The sequence below is a fragment of the Puntigrus tetrazona genome, chromosome 23, assembly GCF_018831695.1.
Source record: "Puntigrus tetrazona isolate hp1 chromosome 23, ASM1883169v1, whole genome shotgun sequence".
NCBI classification, from domain to species: Eukaryota; Metazoa; Chordata; class Actinopteri; order Cypriniformes; family Cyprinidae; genus Puntigrus; species Puntigrus tetrazona.
Genome location: NC_056721.1, coordinates 17,219,077 through 17,240,733, shown reverse-complemented (window position 1 = coordinate 17,240,733; position 21,657 = coordinate 17,219,077). Strand labels below are relative to the sequence as shown.

Below are 21,657 nucleotides of genomic sequence, written 5' to 3'. Positions count from 1 at the left end.
ATATATTTAATATATAAACAGAACATTTTACTTAAATATATACATGCATGCATATATACATAATAAATATACACAGTATACACACATATATATGATGCACACAAAAACGTGTTGTGTGGCCCGGCACTAATTTATTTATTTATTTTTAAATATAATTTTTTTTTTCCTTCATTTATTTTTTCATTGCAGTAGGCTAGTGACAATTGGGGAACAGGTTTGATTAATGGTACTTAATCTTTTGACTGATTTAATTGTAGACTTGGTTTTCTTAATGCAAAATATAATTTCCCATTCTTCTTCTTTTGATTTTGGGCTGCAGTATGATCCAGACATTTCTTGACAGTTTTCGTAATATTAACCCACATAACTTGAGCTCCTGTTTTGTTTGGATGAAGCTGCCTGGCACAGTTTCTTCACTCTGAATAAGACCAGGCCCTCCTCAGAGCCAGCTGAGAATTGTGTTACCACCAGTTGTACCTTTCACTTATTTCTCTTCTTCCTCAGTCTCTCTTTCCCCTTCCCCTCCATCACACCACAGAACCGTGTTGCATCATGCTTGTAATTATGGTGCAATTGGAGAAATGTCTGTGGCAAAGTTCAGTTTGGCAGTCAGAGCAGGGAACAGAGGCTTTTAGGTGATGCAGTTTGGATTTTCTGGCCTAGTGACTTCTCTGGCAGTTGAACCTGATCTCTGGTGGTCTTGGTCTGGTGGTCTTATTGTTGAGTCCCAACCGCTCTCTTTGTCCAGGACATGTCACCTTTGTTTTGATTATGAAACCCATTTCAGCCCATATGTGACCATCTGTCTTGTGCCTGCTCTTCATGATATGACCTTTGACCTCAGCAGACACCTGAGCCTGCGCTATACAATCTGTTCTTTGTTTTCTCCACCTTTTCATTTTATTAGTGGTCTAAATGTGCTTCAAATCACATTTGACTAATGTCATGTGACATACTAGAATATTCACTGGAAAATAATGTTAGGATGGACTTGATTGTATTCATTGGGATGTGATTGAGTTGTGAAATGCAATGATTTTTATAGTTAATGTTTTCTCCTGTTCACACTTATTTAAAAAAAAAAGTTTTTGGTGAGTTGTGCAAATAGGTATTATATATATATATATATATATATATATATATATATATATATATATATATATATATATATATATATATATATATATATATATATATATATATATATATATATATATATATAATTTTATTTTATTTTTGAACAGACATTTTTGGTTAATTGTGCACAATAAAGGCAAGGGCATGTAAGTGTGTGTGTATATATATATATTTTTTCAATTATTTGCTTGATTTTTTTTTTTTTTTTTTTTCTGTGGCTATAGGAGATCTAAATATGCCCGTGAATGAAGCAGTACATCAGGGAGAGTTCAAATCCCATCAGTGGTTTGGAGCAACAGTACGAGTTCATGAAGATAGTGTGCTGGTAAGATCTTCCTACTCATATTTTAGGCCATGTGGTAAAAAGTCAATATAATATTTAGACATAATTCCGTCTAACCATTATTTCCTCTTGAACATCTAAGCTTGAACCCAAAGTATGGTTAGTGACTTATGTTCTTGTACTTAAATTAACTTATAAATAATGAGATCGGGTCCAGCTCGATGCATTCGTTATAGCTGAATTTCAGCTTTCTAAATCTATGGTTTGTGGATAATGCTCTAACATTCAGTCCAGGTGCATTTTTTCATGGATTATGAAACTGTGAACTGAATTCATCATCATGGTTGCTTTACTCTTTATTCATGTGGGTGTTTTTGTAGATGGAGTTGACCTTTAACCTCTAGTATTATGTTTTCCATAGGCTTGTGCCCCCCTCTACTCCTGGAGAGCCATGGAGGACAAACCTCATGCTGATACAACTGGCTCATGTTTTCTATCTGTCAAAAACTTCACTAAGTTTGTGGAATATGCGCCGTGCCGCACAGGTGGGTTTGCGGTTGCTTTGTTGTGGCACTTTTTTTTAAATTTGAGTTGTTTTGAAGTCACAGTAACATAACGTGCCATTTGTTACAGAATTTCGCGGAAGAAAAGGACAAGGCTACTGTCAAGGTGGATTCAGTGCTGATTTTACACAGGTGAGACGATTGGAACTGGATAGAACAAAATGCTTTGCTTATCTGCTGTTTCCTTTTGGTCTCACATAGATACTGTTGCTGTGTTACAGGAAGGAAAGGTGGTGCTTGGAGGACCTGGCAGTTACTTCTGGCAAGGTCTGACTTTTCAAATAAAAACACAGTTTAGAATAGTCTTTAAGGGCATGTAAATAACAAAAAAAAGTAAAAAAATTTATACAGCATCTTTTACTCTGGATGGGATTAAATTGGATTAAAAGTGACAAAGACATTTTTAAATTTACTCTTTCAAATAAAGAATGCATCAAAAAATCCCCAAATTATTTATGGTTTTCACAAAAACGTTAAGCAGCACAACTGATAATAAAAAGAATTGAATTCTTTCTAAAGGAAGGTCACTGAAGGTCACTAAAGACTGGATAATGAATTACATTTTAAAATCTGCAAAAGCAGAAAGCGATTCTTTTTAAATTGAGATGCCATTGACAGTGTTGCTGTTTTATGGTATTTTTAATCAGATAAATGCAGTCTTGGTGAGCATAACAGACTTTCTGTACCTTTCTTAAATGTGTCTTATGTAATCGATTAGCTTTCCATCAAAATGTGAATATTTGCATTTATTATTTGCATCAACTGGGACCGTTACCTCAATGCAAATGCAATTAAAATATCAATTTCTGCTTATTATCTCTAGGCCAAGTGATCACTGCAGTTAAACAAGAAATAGTCAAAGCCTATTACCCAGGATACTTCTTGACCTCAGTGGAAGGCCAGATTCAGACCAAACAGAAAAAAGAGATCACATTTGATGACACCTACATGGGTATGTCTTTCCATCACCTTTATTAGCTTAAAGTTAAAAATACTTCAATTTTTTATGTTTGTCATGACCCATATCTTTTTACGTTCAACAGGTTACTCAGTGGCTGTCGGCGAGTTCAGTGGTGATGATGATGAAGGTGAGTGACCTTAAAATATAAAAACACTACATTATTGCTCATTAGATTACAATATGACTAGATGTCTTTTTTATTATATTAATTAAAGATAAAGATAGAATGATGGTAACTGTATTTCAGCACAAATAATGATTTAACATCATCCTCTGCTGTTTTAATAGCCATAGACGGATGTATTAAATCCATGCACAGTTTGTAGAACCTTTCAAAGGAAATGTTATGATTATACCCACTTTATGAATCTATTACACCTAAACAAATTTGAAAATAGAACCCGTGGAGTGGCTTTTGGAGTGGCTCTGATTGCCAGAATTCCTGAGGAACTCACATTTCCATGTTTCCACTATTAAATCTTTCACTTTTTCCTGTCTTTTTTCGGCTTGCCTGCTTTCAGACTTTGTGACTGGAGTTCCCAGGGGAGTCAGACTGCATGGACAGGTGAGTGGAAGCAGTCACACTATCAACTGTGACATTAAGCCAGAGATCTTTTCACCCGAGATGTGGGTTAAGTCAGATTATTTTAATGCATTAAATAGAACCCAAAGCACTTTCAGTGTAGTTTGATTTTTAGTTTGGAGTTGGTGTTTAACCTGAAGTTTTTATAATGGTACTTGACGCAATGAAAACTCCACTGTGTTGTCTGTTCTTATCAGGTTTCAATTCTCAATGGTTCTCTGGACATGCTGAAGACCTTCACTGGTGAGCAGGTAAGTTTGATAGCATTTGTTTTATGGACTAATAGTTCTGTCGGCATTTGTGGTCTAATAGTACATTTTGCTGCATCTATTTAAGGACGTGACTTTTTAACAGAAGTTATGTCATTCTTGCTGCTTTATAAAGCTTCATCCCACCCTGATATTCTTTAAACCATTGCACACTGATGACATAAGCAAAAAGCATTTCCTTTACAAGACTCTTTAAACCAGGCTGGAGTGCTCTGTGGTAGGCAGTAAAGGGCAGATTATGCGAGGCAGGAGCTTACGGGCAATTTTCCTAAACGAGCGCCACAGTTTTGCAAATGGAAATTGTTGGAGGCCTTTAACTGCGCTGATTGCCTCAGCTGAGTAAATACAATCAAAAAGCATTTGTGTGTGCCCACCTCAGGGGGCTAGAGAACTGAGCCACATCTGAATCATCAAAGAGCTCTTTTCATGTACTCAAACCATAACCAATTGGAGTAAATGTCAACGTGTGCCTTCAGGCATAAAGTTACTGTCCGTGTGACATTCATGAGATCCTGCATGTTGCTTGTATGTGCAGTTAAAAATGAGAAGCTTGTATGTACATGTGATTCAAATTGGTAATGTTCCAAAATTTTTCAGATGGGTTCCTACTATGGCTATGCAGTGGCTACTACTGACATAAACAATGATGGGTAAGTAAACACAAGCAGGTTTAGAGAATAATCTGTGTTCCGTGTTTAAGTTTGTGGTTCGTATCACCACCAGGATGACGGACCTGCTGGTCGGCGCTCCCATGTTCATGGTTCGTGACTCTGATGGGAGGTTGGAGGAGTTGGGTCGGGTCTATGTGTACATGCAGAACGGACCTCTGGATCTCACACCTCAGCTACCTCACCTCACCGGCACGCAGACGTTCGGCCGGTTTGGCAGCTCCATTACCCCTCTCGGAGACCTCAACCAAGATGGTTACAATGGTGAGTTGCCCAGATTTTTACATTTGTCATTTGTCAGTCTTTAGATAATTATATTGGTTATCGATCAATATTGGATTTTTTTATTGTTTTTGTTTGTTATTTGCTGTCTGATGTGATCTGGCTATATTTAATTTTTGGTGTTCGTTTTCCTCTTTTTTTTTTTAATTAATTAATTAATTAATTAATTATTATTATTTTTTTTTATAAAGCTTACATTTACTGTTGTCTAATGCTGGTGTTCTTTTATTATCATGAAGATACTAATTAATTTTATTCTTAGTTTAAAAAGGCATGTTTTTGTTGTCTTTGTTTATTTTGGTACATCAAGATGATATTTCAGAAAGTAGTTTTTTGTCTATTTCTTTTTTCGGTTAACTTTTATTTAATTTCAAGTAACACAAAGGTTTTAATTCATTTTAGTTTCAGTTTTTAAGGTTCACTAGTCAACAATACTCACTTGAGTTAAATCTTTTAAAACACAAATAATGTGATAACATTGTTAAATGTAATCTTAAAATTAATATTCATCTTTATACTGTATATTTACTTGTATTTATATCAATCACATTTAATTTATCTGTTATTTAAAAATGTTTTTTAGAAGATTTTTTTGGGGGGACTTAGACTAAATAATATAGACCTTTTAATATCTGCTGTTTATCAGTTATCACCTATAACACCCCTAATTCTGCAATGTTTTCTTAACAGATGTGGCCATAAGTTGTCCATTTGGTGGGGAAAACAAACAGGGACTGGTGCTCATCTATAATGGACATGCTGGAGGACTCAGGGAAAAGCCCTCTCAGGTGATCGCTGGTCAGTGGGCTTCTGCCACACCATCAGCTCTACCTGCCAGTTTTGGTTACTCCCTTCGTGGAGGCAAAGACCTGGATAATAATGGCTACCCAGGTGAGGACACCTAGCCTTTCTAGCTACCACTGCCATTGCTGCTGAATTCTAGTCTGATACCAAGTTTTTTTTTTGGTTCTTGCAGATCTTATTGTTGGTGCATTTGGTGCAGACACTGCCGTTCTTTACAGGTCAGTCACAGACATAAAGTTCAGATTAATGGCTCCTAAAAATGAAGCTTTACCATCACAAGAATAAATTTCCTTTTAAATTATGTTAAAATAAATCTTTCAAATTTTAATGTATCACAATATTACTATCTTTTAAAAGCAGCCTTTGTGAGCATAAGTGAATTTATTCTAAACGTCTTTAAAAATCTTGTCGACTTCGTCTGGATATTATGCCATTCTCAGGTCTCGTCCTATTGTGAACACCAGCGCTACCTTGACTGTCTATCCAACTATGATTAATCCAGAGGAGAAGGTTTGCACCATAAGCCGTGGAAACGAAACTCTGCAAGTGTCCTGGTATGTCTGCCATCTTGGTTCAACCAGAATTTGTTGCATTTCAGCTCCAGGATTTTTTTTTAGACTGTTTATCCAAATCGTAACCATTCAGCACGCAATAATATGGAAAAAGATCTTTCACATTTAATATAATTTAAATGGCATTGAAGTGCATTTATATAGGAATTAAAAAAAATCTAATTTAGTAGATTAAGCTTACTTCATTACATCCACAGTTGGGCTTTGTATGTCAAGCTGGACATATGGAAGGGTGTAGTTATGCTGTCAGCGAAGGCTTTTCCAAATGGTTTGGACACGCTATGCTGGTTGAGGGTGAGCCAAGAAGGTGGAGAAAAGCATGAAATGCCCTTTTCCCAACTCCATGACGTGCGTTTTTTAAATATGCGTCCTATCTGTGGAGGAAAAAGGAAACTCCGCTGGGCTGGTCACTCTCTAACGTGAAGTGTCAGTGTCCCTGACTCTTCTGTTTTATACAGGGAAAGTTTGTATACGTATGTGTTGATTACAAGTCGTTGCCTAGACACAGGGACTTTTGGGAGAAATTAGAAGCAAGAGAGAGAGGGAGAAAGGGATCTAGCAGTGGCTTTGAATGAGATATTGTTTGGTGGAGGAACACAGCTGGGAAACATCAGGACGCACTGAGCTGCACATGCATGTGAGCTCACACACACACACACACACACACAGACAGATGTATACTAAGGCTTAGAAACACATGGGAACACACTGCGTTTATTGCACAGGTCAGATGTAGTCTGGATTGTGATTTTTTTTTTTTTGTGGATTGTGACTCCCCTTCTGTGTCTTTCTTTATTTTTTGTGTTTTGTTTTGAATTCTTCTATGTCTTCTGTTACTTTTTTAGGAGGTTTTTCAGCTCTTTCTAAAATCGTAATAATGGCTAATGAACAATTAGTTTGTTATCGCAGAAATAAGTTGCAATTTTAAAGATATTAAGATGGTAGACAGTTTATCCATAATATTTGTTGATATTGCTGCTTTTACTATATTTTCTATCAAATAAATGCATTCTTGGTTAGACATTTTTAAGAAAGAGTATTGTACATCGGTTTCCAGCAGACATGATCCTTAACTGTCCTGTTTGGAAACATCTTCACATGTGTTGTGTGATCCATTATATACACTCATCCTTCCTTCTGTCAAGCATTATAGCCTGAGGAAACAATAATAGCAAATTTGTCATAGCCAAATAGATGCAACCAATGTGTTTCTAATGCTTCTTTGTAATAAATCCACTTCATCTCTCATCGTTTGTCTGCTCTGCTTCCTACAGTGTCAACTTGAGCTTCTGCCTCTCAGCCAATGGGAAGCACCTACCAAATCATCTCGGTAAGCCACATCTGCTCCTCTTTACTCACCTGTTGATCCCCTTCGCAGATAGTATTTTAGTACACCCTAACAATCACCTGTATCAATGTGGCGATCATTTATTCTAAGACTTTTGCTTCACAACCTAAAATAAATCTGGTTTTAGGCATCTAAAAGATTCTTTGTGTTTCCCCTTCCATCCATAAGCCGTTCTTTGTCCATACTCAACCTTTACAATGCATTTATTCAGTAATTACTTCCCTCTATTTCCCCCTGGGCTAATGATAGCACCATATGCCATGCCATTAGAGGCCTAGACTATGTGCGAAGAATAACACCTACTGCACACGCTCAGATAACTGAGCACAGGTGCCCGACATACATCTGAACGGCATGCAAATTCCTTCATGCCCAAGTCACGACTTTCTATCAAAAGCGTTATGGCTTTTCTTATAGCCATTCTCTTCAGGTGTTGGATGCTGATAAAAACTAAATGTTTGGAAGAAGTCTTTACTCTTGCCAAAGCACAAAGTTCAGACCTACTCAACAGGCTTTGAGATTTAGTGCTGTGTCAGCTTGGCTCCATCCTGCACCTGTATGCTGGAGCCAACGTGAAGGCATCATGCCCATAACTTTCTAAATATATCAGACAATGTGTGTTTTTTGTAGAGTTTAATGTTGAAGTTCAGCTGGACCGGCTGAAACAGCAGCAGAAGGGGGCCGTACGGAGAGCTTTGTTTTTAGACACCCAGCTTCCCGCTCTGCAGAGGACTCTGACTGTGCCAAATGGAGACAGAGTCTGCAGTGACACCAAGATCTTCTTGTGGGTGAGTTTGAGATTACCTACAAAAGCAGGACATTAATGTGCACAAAATAGCAGGGTTTCAAGATTCAACACTTGGCAAATTTTTCAAAGGATTTCATGTGACTTGCAAAGAAATTACTTGGTTTGGCTAAATAGTATATGAAGAGTTCCTTTGCAAAAACAGATAACTTTGATAGCTTTTTTTAAAATATCGTAAAATCATATTTTTTAAATTGTGCATTCCATTAATCTCAATTTTAGGTTATTTTGAGATAAAAAATACTAACTGCACAATAAAACTCAATGAAAACACAATAAAATAATAAACATGATTTTTTGAAAATTAAGACGATATATATTTTTTACCTCATCAAAGATGAATTAGAATACACATCTGAATCCAAAAACAGACTTTTTAAAATGGAAGAAATTTTTCTAATAATAAAACGCATAAATATTTTTCTAATAATAAACTCATACACCGTATCTAAAAGGTGAATATAAAATAATGTGGCATTCAATATTCATTGTTTAGTGTAAGTTTTGAGGAAGGGAATTGTGAGCCAGTGAGAATTTAACAGTAGGCGGGGCTAGCCATTGGAAACCTTGAGGGGAAAAATAACCTGCATCTTTTCAGTTAGTTAGTTTTCCATTTCTTAGTACAAGATAAGTGTTAAAAGTGAAGATAAGTAAGATAAGTGTTGCAACAGATGCCAAAAATGCAGCAAAGGATTAAGAGTGTCGTTTCGTCCTGCTTTCTGACCTTTCTCACAAACTCCCGCTCTGTTTTCCTCTCTGTTGGAGTGTAGGATGAGAAGGACTTCAGGGATAAGCTGTCGCCTATATTTGTTGCTTTCAACTTCAGCCTAAACCCTCAAGCCGCGGCAGACAGATACGACCTGCGACCCATCCTCAACTACCAGACAGCAGAGCTCATCGAACAGAAAGTATGTGCATCCGCTAGATATCCCGCAATTGCATTATGTAAACATTCGGTTTTGCACCGAGCGGTAGGTTATTCTCCTCCTTTATGAAGAGGTCTTCTAAACATACTTCTGGGATGTTCTCCAAATTCTCTGGAAAGCCATTTGAGAGCTGAGGGAAATGTGTAGAGTGTACAGTAGAGAACTTTTCGCTGTCCCACCAGGAGTAGCTTTCTGGGCTCTGTGGAAACTCCGCTGTGGAGGTGTGTGCGTGTATGGAGGGTTAATAGATTTAGTTTTTTTCCGGGCGGTTTCTCGCAAGACATATGCCGTCTGTTTAGGTTTAGCTTTTTGGGTGGCAGTTTTCTCTCAGTAGTGACTGAGCCCGTGCCGAACACATGGGCCGCACTGACCATATGCTGTAACATTCTAATCAGAGGTCTTGGTAAGCAGATTGCTTATCAAAGCCAAAAAACTAAGTGGAAGCCCTTTTATGCATGATAAATATGAACGCCCATTATAAAGGAAGGGAAAAATCATTTAAAAACCTAGTTCAAAACATGTGCCAAGTTTTCAGAAAGTTGCCTTGTGTCCACATCTGTGTTATGCTGTTTTAAATTATACAATAAAAAAACAAATCCTCTTAATCTTCTTTTTGTAAATTTGCACAGGTTTTACAAAGGACAAATTTATAAAAAAATATTCAATGTAAAATGTAAGTTCAATGTATCTTTTAAAATGTATTTTTTAAATATTATATAAATATAAAAAATGTTTACTAAATATAATGGTGTTACTAAAATATATTTTTTACAGAGTATTAATATTACATAAGTATACACTACTTACAGCCATTTATAACAATAGTGACTTTTAAGGACTTTCTTTTCAAGAACTAATGGAGTAAATGAATAATTCTGGAATGGGAAAGCTTATTTGTTGTCTTTATTTTCAGATGACTTTAGGTGTAAGGCTCTGAATTTATCTTGCTCATAGATTGAGATGTTTTGGACCTCCTTTTATAAATGTTGTTAGTGATCCCGCCTGGCGCCCTCCGGTTTGCTGACCCAATCATGCTGTTTGCAGACCTTGACACTTCCGTAAACACTTTATGGTGGTTTTGGCTGTGGATCAGCTTGGACATATGCTCATGTCACCCTCTCTTGTATCTCCACTTGGGCTTTTAATTGTTTGGTTGCTCCAGCGAACCCAAACAGCCCTCTCCAGGAGGTTCAGTGCGGCCCGATACAGAGCTATGGAAAGGGGTGGCCGCCCTCATCGGTTGTAATTAGAGCTCAGCGACTGCTAATTACAGGGAAGCCACTTTGCCCTTTCTAATCTCCCTTATTCTATTTTCTTATGCTCATCGTCATGTTGCGTCATCCTCGCACATGTTGCAAATACAGCGTCAGGTGGTAGCAATTAGCCGCGGCACCACTTTCCCCTTTTCTTTAAATCTTAGAGTCATTCATAAATTGTATTTAGATTCTCTCTCATTAATGTGTGTGCGCTTTATGTGATGTGTATATTTATATTTGTCTGTGTGGTGAGAGTTGGGTGGTGTCGCGTGCAGCTAGCATGCGGTTCACGGTCGGCAGCCTCTGATGTGGATGGTGGTGGCGTATAGAACAGCCTTATGGGTACAACCATAGCTCTTTATCCCTTCAAGTGAGCTCTATATGTTTTTTGAAGCCCGTACACATCTGCTTTTTAACCCAGGATTCCTTTAGCAGTGTTTACCAATATAAAATGTATCATTTCGTTGGCTGAGGGTTGATGTTTACTGTTGTAGTCTCTGAGCACTACATAGTCAAGCGCTAACACGCGCTAACTAAACGCACTGTTTATAATGCAGCCGGCCGCTGCTGTCTGTTGTTTACAAATATCTATAAGTGTTTTGCTTGGATTTTTAAAAAAATTTTTTTTAAAAAAGAAGCTATTTCTTAGTGTAAGACTTTTGAAGTTTCTAGCAATTTGTAAGTATGTAAAGGTTTATTGGATTCTTTTTTTCTGTGTAAGCTACCTAGCGATGTTTAGCCGTTATATTGGTTATGGGAAGTGTAAATAAAAGTATGCTTATTATAGGACAGTGATGTCTGAATGACATTAGAGACACTGGATTGCAGGCGGTATCCTGCATATGATTAAGACAGTTTTGAATCTCAGACAGTTTCCTTTTTTAGATCATTGTTCGTAAACGAATGCTTTACTTTCTATTTTTACCCTTTAAATCAACATGAAATTGAAATTGACCCTGTTTAAGATCTGAGGGACATTCCTGGACTTAATATAAATTATGTTTGTTTGTTTATGCATTTAAGTACTCTAAAAATATTGTTATTAATAAATTTTTTGCTGAATTTTCAAAAAAAAAAAAAAGTAAATAGCAAATAACATGAAAGATGATGCCAAACTTTTTTCTTTTCAATACATTTATGCATGCATTACATACACAAAATACACTACATTTTAAATGTATTCTTATATAAATGAATAGATGTCGAAATGAATAGATATCTGTATTTGCATATAACTGTAGATCTCTCTGGCTTTATTTTGGTATGTAATGCCCGCCATTCACTATTCTGTCAATTCCTGAAATATTAAATCAGGTCCCAGGAGATTTTTTTCACGTATAAGATGATTCTGAATCTAAAATAGGTCGCAAATTAATGAATATAATCTTTCAGTAACTTACGTTAACATTTTTCTGGCTTGTGTTCTAGGCCCAGATTTTATTGGACTGCGGAGAGGACAACATCTGCGTCCCTGACCTGAAACTCTCTGTGCACGGGTAAGATGATTAGCAAGGAATGCAAAAAATAAATAAAAGCCTGGGTTTAGTGTGCTTTTTGCAAAGTTTGCAATAAAGTCACATATAAAGTAAAACTATTTTAGACACGAGCAAAAAGTAATGGCTATTCCAGCTACTGTTTATTTTGGATATTTGGATAAATATTTGTTATGAGTCACAGCTTTTAGAAAGTTTGGACAGAGTGTTCCCAGGTGAGATTAGCGACACACACACATGGACAGATACACAGGAAAAAAACAGGAAGGAGGGCTATGCAACAGGTGCTGGGATTGGCTGACTTGGCTGGCTTGTTGAGAAAAAAAAACTGCATAGATGGCGTGGATAAGTTTGGAAAATTTGGATATAACTGTGGCCCCCTTTTCCCTGCAGTTACAACGGCAGTTTCCTGCAGTTGATTTCTAAAATCTGTGCGCATTTTCTGTCTCTTTTATACACGGATTTGTTTGTATTTGTTGTTATCCTTCGACTGTCTTACCAGAAACCTTACAGATTTGTTGCGTTTGTCTTAGGTCACATGTTTATTAAACCGTGGACGGTAATAATTTTCTCCACAGAGTGATTCAGATTGTTTTGTCGTTCAACAAGCAGAGAGGATAGCATTTCTTGGAAATTCACTCGAGGGGTTATTCTTTAGGAGAAAATGTGAAAATACATCAGAGATGCCTCGGACAACATAGCTGCACTTTAGCATCTGCATCCCAGGTCCAGGTTGCTGTCAAATGAACTTGCGCTAAATCATTTCCATGCGCTTATTTGAACTTCCCAGTGATCATTTGTTGCATTTGGATTAACCACTGAATGCAAATCATGACCTCCTTATGACTTGAACCCAGCCTCACGTGTGCCATTTGGAGGGGTTTGCTATGAAAGTAAAGCAAGCTATGGCTTTCACATAGGTTCGAGTCCCCCGTCAACCGAGTGCCAGCGTTTGAATTCAGTACGTACCGCTTCCCTAGCATGGCTTTATGAGGCCAGGCGGTAATTGGAAGCGTCTGTGTGGCCCTCGCATGGAATTTCTCATTGTGTCTGAGATGTAGAGAGAAAATAAAGGGGGAGGGAACGCGAACAAATAGAAAAAAGAGAACACTGCGGAATGTTTCACAGTCTTTGTCGTTGCATGTTCAACTTTATAGCTGCAATGGAAATTAGGGGTTTTTAATAGGAAATGTGTGTACAGTGTTGGTGGAAGGGCTTCCTGTTGGAAAGATCTGAGTGATATTTACTGCTAGATCAGCAGAATTACATATGGGCAGTGTCCTGTATGCTTAATGGCACTTGACTGCTAGTTTCAAAAGTACTAGACCATTTTAAAATGTCCTGTGCTGGTAATGTATTGACACGGGAAAACGGTGTTTGTTTCTGAAAGTGCGATTTGTTGATTTGCTTGAAACTATAGAAGGTAAATTCGCCGCTAATGCTTGACTTTTGCGTTTTGGTTTCGCAGGGACAGGAAGGAAGTGTACATGGGCGATGACAACTCTCTGACCCTGACTTTTAACGCGAAGAATGACGGAGGCGGAGCTTACGAAGCAGAGCTGTATGTGGTCTTGCCACCAGAGGCCGACTACAGTGGAATAGCCCGCAATAACGAGGTGAGATATGGAGACCCTCCCTCCAGGTGCTGCCTATTACATGGACGTGTGCCAGACCCCGTCCATTAACTCCTACATGTGTTCAGCATTTCAGCTGAGAAAGACCTTTGTTCTGTTACTTTGATACTCCAGCGAAGACGTGTTTTTTATTAATGGAGACATGTGATGAGAAATCCTGTAGTGAGGCAAAAATCTAGATTACTTCACAAATTTAAGAAGGGGTAGTTCTTACAGGATTATGGGTATCAAACAGGGTCTGGTTTTAATTAATTGCTAACTCTGTGTGGGGATGATTTGGCACAAAAAAATGTAACATTCAGCAGTAGTGCCACAACTATTTTTAACAGGTCAAAACACGAGTCAGGGGTGTGAGTTATCACTGTGTGTGTGTGTGTGTGTGTGTTTCCCAAAATTTATTGCCCTTTTTTCCATTTCTCTGGACAGAGCCTGACCCAACTGACCTGCAGTTATGAGACGGAAAATCAGACCCGTTACCTCAGCTGTGACCTGGGCAACCCCATGAAATCAGGCACAAGCGTAAGCACCTAACTATTTTAAACTATTCTGTTTGTGCTTATTTATACACTTGAGTGACTTTGGGTTTCACATCGAGCTGATTTAAAACACCTTGAATACTAAAATTGTGATTTGAAGAGTGAAATTCGAAATTCGAAATAGAAGAGTCTTGTGAATCATGGATAAGTAAATTAATTTATAAAACTCTCAATCTATTGCTCTGTTTTACATAACTGTTTTAAGTAGTTATAGTAAAGCTCATTTTTTCCCTTGGCTAGAAATTGTGGGTACAGCTTTCTGTATGGTTAGGATTAGGGTTGGTTTAGGATTACTTGCATGTAACTTTGCATAACATATGCATAACTATTATGAGAGTACGTACATGTAACGTGTAACAAGACTTTTTAAAATCTGTCAACTGAAATTGCATTTTGTGTGTGCAATCTCTATAAAAATGGAAAATCTGATTACTGACATCTTAACATTTAAAAAAACAGGCCTCCAGCAACAATTATTGTGTCTTGTTAGTCACATAACCTTTATTAGTCATCTAACCCGTATCAGTCAGCTCGTAGTGCTGTCTGGGGGGCTTGTTAAGGGCTGTGCTGGATCATGTTTGGACAGGCATGAAGTGATGCAGGAAGTGACAGTCATTTTGGCTCTGCCTCCTTAGAGAGTGGAATTCCCCTCTCTAAAATGCCACTGTGTGGAGGTGGTGGGACCTGTGTTTTTTTTTAATGTGTCTGAAGAGATGGAATATAATTGAGTGACTGTTCAAACTGCTCCCTTTCAATATGTGTTTCCAGACACCCCTGCCTGTTTTTTAGTTAGCTGCTCTCATTAGTTCAGGGCAGGTTATTTGGGTGTTTTATTCACCGATTTTATTATTAATGCTGTTATTTTTGAATTCCAGGACCACCTAAGTGGTTCCTCCTAACAACCGGCCTGTATCTATAATAGTATCTCATGCAATGAGAAATTCATAAGTTACAACACACACACACGTTCATAAACAAACACACCCCGAACTCTCACAGAATGAGTGCCGAGAGCCACTCGCATGGGGTCTTTTTGCCAGAGTTTGTGTGCGTGCGGTGGGAGCATAAAACCACAATTATAAAAGGGAGGCTGGAACTCCCATGCAGTCTGGGCCTGGGTAGGTGACTTCAGCATTTTAGGGTAGTAACTAAATGGAGTGCTTTTGACAGTGCACCTAAACATGACATCACTAGATGAATGAGAGAGGATACGTTTTAGTGTTTCCACTTGTGTTTTTTGGATGGAATACAGGAAAGAACATTCCAGTAACTTCAACATCTTTTCCGTTGCTATGGTAGTGCATTATGGGGGATTTGTGTGTTTAGAAAATCCTCTGGTGTAATTCTTAAAAAGCTGAATTTCAGAATTGTGGCGCTGCTAATATCGATGGACTACTTTACGAGAAACTGCTTGCATTTCTCTCATTTTTGGGTTGTTTAAATGAATTAATAAATGAATGAAATGTACTTTTATATGTACTTCAGTGACCTTTTATTTATTTAAAATTGTATTTTCAGTTATGGGCTGGACTGAGATTTACAGTACCACGTCTGAAGGACACACACAAATTTGTGCAATTTGACCTGCAGATCCGTAGGTATGAAACTTGAAACCATGTTTTTTTCTATTGATTTTTGCTTTGTGTTTTGTTTTTGTTGTTTTTTATATAATAGCAAACCTGAATAACTGCTTAGTGCTTTTACATAGGAAAATATCACGGTAACATGTTTTAGGCATTTTATCATTTAGGGTTATTGTTATTTTACATGTACTTACTATTAAAATAACAATACATTTTGTATAATTACTTGCAAGTAACCCTGAACAAAACCCTAAACCTAACCTTAACCATAGAGTTAGTACATGTAGTTATTTAATATTACCTAGTACCTAAATTATTACTATAATTATACTATAACAAGTGTAACCAAAGTTGAGGAACAAAATTGTTTCTTGTTTTTTTTAAAAAAGGATATGTATAGAGAAATATATAAAAAGTGTAAAGAAATATATTTAAAGGAAATCTTATATAAAGAATTGCCTATAAAATTTGATTGATTTATTATTTATTTGTTTATTTAAAAATGTATTTCATATACATAAACTTTTACTTATATGTGAGACTATTATTGTTCCTGATATATCATGCATCTTTAATATATTGGCTAGGTTAGTTGCACATGTGGGTCTTTGGTATGCTCTCTAATAATCTCTCCGTCTCTCAATCTGCAGTAAGAATGAGAATAACTCCCAGAGTGAAGTCGTCCCCTATAAGTTGGAGGTGGTGGTCCAGTCAGATGTTATTCTGCAGGGGTGAGTTCACATGCAGAACCCATTTATAAGCACTTCACAAGACCACTGCTCTTCTGGAACTCTCACTAGGAAGCTTTCCCTGTTCCTCCACTTCTCTCATTTTCCCGTCTCTCTTTTTCTCTCATTTTACAGTGTCTCCCGACCAGACAAGGTCTTCTTTCCCCCACCGAACTGGAAGTTGACCAAGAATGTTATGGTTGAACAGGATGTCGGACCCTCCGTCCAGCACACTTACGAGGTAAAGACCTTGTCTCAATCTTTCAGTTGGGCTTGAAGTCAGAGAGGCCTGTCATTGATAGAGCAAAAACTATAAATCCCTGTGGTGTAATTATGGGATGTATGGTTGCCTAGCAACTAGCAGTTAAATTTGCAATGTTTTAAATGTTAGCCCTGCCTGCTTTTTGGAGCTAGATACTAATTTGTGATACTAACTAGATACTAATTTTAGTAAAAAAATTCATTCATTCATTCATTCATTCAATGTATGCATTTAAATATAAAAATTTAACCAGCAATAAAATACACTGTCAATGCAACACCATAGAGAAATGTTTCTTCGTTGAAAATGTTTTTGTTTGCTATTTGTGATGTTTGCATTGTTCAATCAGAGATTTTTATTTTATTTTGTTTTATTATTTTTAAACACACAAGTCACTAAATCCATTTCATGTTGGTTAGTTCTGCTAATTGCTGCTTGCAGTGTATGACACAGACTTTCTGTTAGGTCTTTGCTGATGAGTCACATGTAGAGGTTGTCATGGAGAATCTCCAAAAGTTTCACAGCGGTCTTAAAATAGCACAAGGCATCAAGCCATCCTTTTAGGATGACCAGAGAGTACAGAAACACCTGTGGAGTTACTTTTCCAGCATGATTTAATCCTTTGGTTGTGATGATGTAATCATGAAAATGACAAGGCAGCAAACTTGATTTTAAACCGAAGGGTTTGAGTTGGATTATTATGACATAACATAGATTTTTGATTTATATCCCTGCCTTTCTCTGTCTGTTTCTCCCTCTCAGCTGGTGAACAACGGGCCGAGCCGCATCAGTCACACTTTACTGGAGCTCAAATGCCCCATGAGGCTTCAAAGTAACAAGTTAATTTACCCGCTGGAGGTTACGACGGAGGGCCCCGTTAACTGCACCACCCACAACATAGTCAACCCCTTGAACCTCAAGGTAAGATGCTGTGGGTTAACTGCAGGGCAGAGATTTAATCCAAGTACGAACTGAGCAAATAATTAAGACTGGGGTGCTATCTGCAATTATGTGAACGACTTTGATCTGTGAGGATTTTCTTTTAAAGCACTGTTTATTGGCTCTATGTTTTAACCCATAATGAAAATTTATTCTAATTTAGTAACTTAATGTATAATATTATAGAAATATCACATGATCTAAAATAAATATTTCATGTAATTTGCTAAATGAACATTTAGGTTTTTTTTTTTTTGCACAATTTCTTATTAATGTTATGAGGAAAATAATATGCAAAAAATGAGCGTTTTTATACCATAGCAAAATATTTTTTTTGCCAATTCTAATTATTTTGTTCATTTTAATACAAATAATATAATTGCATTAAATTGTACAAAAATATGAATTTGAGAATAATGACAATTACATTAAAAGGCCTGAGCACATTACAATAATGATGATTTGAAGATAAACATGTTGAATTGTAACAAAAATAACAAAAAGCTGTGAGTGAAATATATTGCTGAAAATTGACCCAGACATATTCTTGATGGGTTATTTCCCAAGTTATTCCTCCAGGGATGTGAAACCTATTGTAATTTCTGCAGTAAAGACATAAGACTCGCAAGCAGTCATGTGAGCAGAGAACAGATGTCCGTCAGAACATCACGAATCGTTTTGAGAGATCAAACTTTAGGGACATCCGCTGTCAGTAACACCCAGTCAAATACGTATGCCCAACACATGCCCATACAACCCATCCATCTATATTTCCTAATATGTCCTTTCTTAGAGCCCACCCTGTCCCTCGCTTAGCCCCACCCAAGGGCATTAAAGCAGCCTTTGATCCTCCTGCCGTACCCTCATCTCAATCTGCTCCCTTCATGCTTCACGTCCCACTGCTGTCTATATAAACACAGCCATCAGCTCAATCAGAGCTCTTACTAAAAGACCCCTTCTCTCCATCTCACTCGAGGGTTATACAAATGATCTGAAAAAGTGTGAGTCACATGCTATAAAAGAATAAATCTAAACATCTATTGATTATTCTGTATGTTATAATGGTTTGTATACCACTCTCTGATGGACAGCCTCGCCGAATCTGGATGATTCGTAACCCAAAACTGCTGTTACATCTGGAAATCTGCAGAATTTCTCCCCTAAGTGGTTGTTTGTTCAGTTTCTCATGCCGCTTAGGGCGTGTTCCTTGGTTTTGTGGAGTGGATGGGTCTACACAATGGAGAAGTTGAGTAAAATTCAGACATCTGTTGCAAAATGCCCCTCGCGTCCCGCACAGCACGTCCCTCCCATTGAGCTCATGGATGAATGTCCGCGTTGAGTCAGAGGGCGTCAGTACAGACTGAACCGTGATGTCAGAGTCCACAGTGTCCAAAAGGGTGGTGAGTTTCCACTCAATGTTCTGTTTCCTTTCCCCTCTCTCTCTTTCTCTGTAGCTCCAGCAGTCTTCTACCGATCAGCCTCCTTTAAGAGACGCGGCCCACGAACACCACATTGAGAAGAGGGAAACGCACAAGGGCGAGCTGTCTCAGCTGACCAATCTGGTGAGATTTCTTCAAACTGTAGGTTATGATAAAAAGACAAAACCCAGTCTCCAAGTGAGTGAAGCATTTGTTCAGTGCTTACATAGGGACAACGTTGTCTGAAATTGAACCTCATGATTTGAAACACCCTGCATAGACAGTATCTCAAATATTATGTTTGTGCGAAGTTTGCTCATGAAAGCTAATAGAAAAACCCTCCTAAAACATCTTAAACCACCATGGTCTTAATTGTCTCATTAGATTGGTCAGGCTGATCTGTTGGATGGTTTCAGAGGGGTTTTGGACACTTTTCAGCTGGCCATTCTGGGAGACCATCTTAAGACAGTTAAGACCAGCAAACCATCTTAGGTTGGTTTCAGGTCAGAAGGAAACTCTAATGTGCAAAAGCATGCATAAATGTGACCCTGGTCCACAAAGTGCCAATTTTTCGAAATTGAGATTTATGCATCATCTGAAATTTGGAATTTGAGGGTGCAAAAAAACCCCTAAATACTCAGGACCTTTAAATCTGTCCAAATGAAGTTCTTAACAATACTAATTTAGGTTTTAATGTATTTATGGTAGGAAATTTACAAAATATCTTCATGGAACATCTTAAACATCTTAAAGATCTTTACTTAATATCCGTATTTTTGACTATTGCTACAAATATAACCCAGTGACTTAAGACCAGGTCAAGGGTCACAAATATTTGTTAAAAAGGTAAATATGAATGGAAAAAAAATAGATGAGTGGAAAAAGAAAGAGAACTTACAAGAAAGAGAAAGCATTCTTCCTGGAAAGTTGTGTGTTTTGTTTCAAAAACTGGCGGTAAACAATATGGGGTTGGGGGGAAAACTGTATTTAATTACTTTAGCTTTTTCTTGCACAAGGTTTGTGTTTTCCAGGGAAACCTTTGAAAATGTGAATACAAATCTGGTAATGGAAATGATATGAAGCGATATTTCAAACTTTTCTGAGCAAACACAAGGTTTCTTGTGGTGAAGTCGTTTTGAGAATGAATGCAACATTTCTCAGTTAAAAAAAATGGAATTTTTTCTATTTTATTTATTCCATCATGTCCCTTTAGAGGCTCTGTATGATTTACATATTGCTATGTATAATCTAAAATTGTGGTAAAATGCATTTTTGGTTTTCATTCAAATTTGGCCAGAACTCTGAATAATTATGACACATACATTTTGAAACAGATGTTGCACCTATGATAAAATACCTTCTTGGTAAGTTTTTTTTTTTTTTTTTGGAATACAGTTACTGAGTACTGTCAGCAGTAAGGTCAACATAAGTCATTTGCATTGGGTAAAATGCAAATGTTGAACAAACACATCTAATTCAGCGTTCTCATGACCTCAGGAGCCGTAAGACCTTTGGTTGGCTGGTGTAGCAACTCAGAAGGTCAAGTCATACAGGGTCAAAGATCTGCTGTGACTGATTGGCTGCCATTAAAGATGTTTTGCTTGGTTGGTTTAGGTATATGTGTGTGTTTTTGTGTGCTTGCGTACGTGCGTGACCATGTGATAGAACATTAATGACCTCATTACTCTCCAAAGTGATGGGTCTGTCGAAATGTCCTCGCTCTACCCTGTAATTTCCCCATCTTCTCTTGCTCATTAACCGCTTCAGCTAGCACTTCTCTCAGACAACAGCTGATTGTGTAGTCCAGCTGTAGCTCTCATCCTTGCTCTGTACCTGACCAAATGAAAGGGGGCTTTGTCGCCTGTGCCGCTCACATTTATCATCTCTTGCTTGATGACGTGTTCCTAGAGGCCTATTTATTTCATCTTCCTGCTCTCTTGTGCTTATTTTCGTGAGAGAGAACAGGAGTCTCTGTTGACATGACCTAGTGAACAGAGAAAATGTGTTACAGGAGGTTTTAACATCTCTTGATTAGGTTAAGATGATGTATTGGCACCCAATCAATCAATCAATCAATATATATATATATATATATATATATATATATATATATATATATATATATATATATATATATATATATATATATATATATATATATTTTTTTTTTTTTTTATATATATATATATTTCTTTCTCAAAGTATGTATTTTGTCTTATATGAAAAATTAAGTGTTGCATAATGCAAATGTTTTTTCATAAAAATCAATTCAATTTTAAATATTAATTTATTCATTAAATGTATTCATTTCATTTATTATTGATTTAGCAATTAAAATGTTTATTTATTCATTTATTTATTTAAACAGTATAAGAGGAAGAGTTTAGTGTATGTTCTATATTATTATTTTCTTTACCCTCCTAATGAAATGAATGTCACATTACAGGGATCCAATGACGAATGCGGTAGTGTACAGCTCGTGAAAACCAGGGAGCTAAATGTTATTGCATCGGAGGGTCGGAATTTGGCTTTAGGCAGCTGTAGGCAGGGTTTTACAATCCTGTGACCGTACCAGTGAGTTCCCACTAATTTAAAGCAGTCGATGCA

At 37.2% G+C, this 21,657-nt stretch overlaps 1 protein-coding gene across 1 annotated transcript in view; it reads left to right on the top strand.

Annotated features, from left to right (window-relative positions):
- The window catches only part of itga5 (integrin, alpha 5 (fibronectin receptor, alpha polypeptide)), a 43,566-nt gene that overhangs the window by 17,431 nt on the left and 4,478 nt on the right, over positions 1–21,657 (top strand). The window contains exons 3-26 of the mRNA XM_043225102.1: positions 1,362–1,462; positions 1,842–1,965; positions 2,054–2,115; positions 2,205–2,250; positions 2,807–2,935; positions 3,027–3,071; positions 3,466–3,509; positions 3,725–3,778; positions 4,394–4,446; positions 4,520–4,728; positions 5,437–5,637; positions 5,723–5,768; positions 5,991–6,104; positions 7,397–7,452; positions 8,101–8,258; positions 9,046–9,183; positions 11,886–11,953; positions 13,419–13,566; positions 14,011–14,103; positions 15,639–15,718; positions 16,354–16,434; positions 16,567–16,672; positions 17,456–17,614; positions 19,087–19,194. Coding sequence (XP_043081037.1) covers positions 1,362–1,462; positions 1,842–1,965; positions 2,054–2,115; positions 2,205–2,250; positions 2,807–2,935; positions 3,027–3,071; positions 3,466–3,509; positions 3,725–3,778; positions 4,394–4,446; positions 4,520–4,728; positions 5,437–5,637; positions 5,723–5,768; positions 5,991–6,104; positions 7,397–7,452; positions 8,101–8,258; positions 9,046–9,183; positions 11,886–11,953; positions 13,419–13,566; positions 14,011–14,103; positions 15,639–15,718; positions 16,354–16,434; positions 16,567–16,672; positions 17,456–17,614; positions 19,087–19,194 — 2,423 coding nt within the window. The remainder of the gene's footprint in view (positions 1–1,361; positions 1,463–1,841; positions 1,966–2,053; positions 2,116–2,204; positions 2,251–2,806; positions 2,936–3,026; positions 3,072–3,465; positions 3,510–3,724; positions 3,779–4,393; positions 4,447–4,519; positions 4,729–5,436; positions 5,638–5,722; positions 5,769–5,990; positions 6,105–7,396; positions 7,453–8,100; positions 8,259–9,045; positions 9,184–11,885; positions 11,954–13,418; positions 13,567–14,010; positions 14,104–15,638; positions 15,719–16,353; positions 16,435–16,566; positions 16,673–17,455; positions 17,615–19,086; positions 19,195–21,657) is intronic.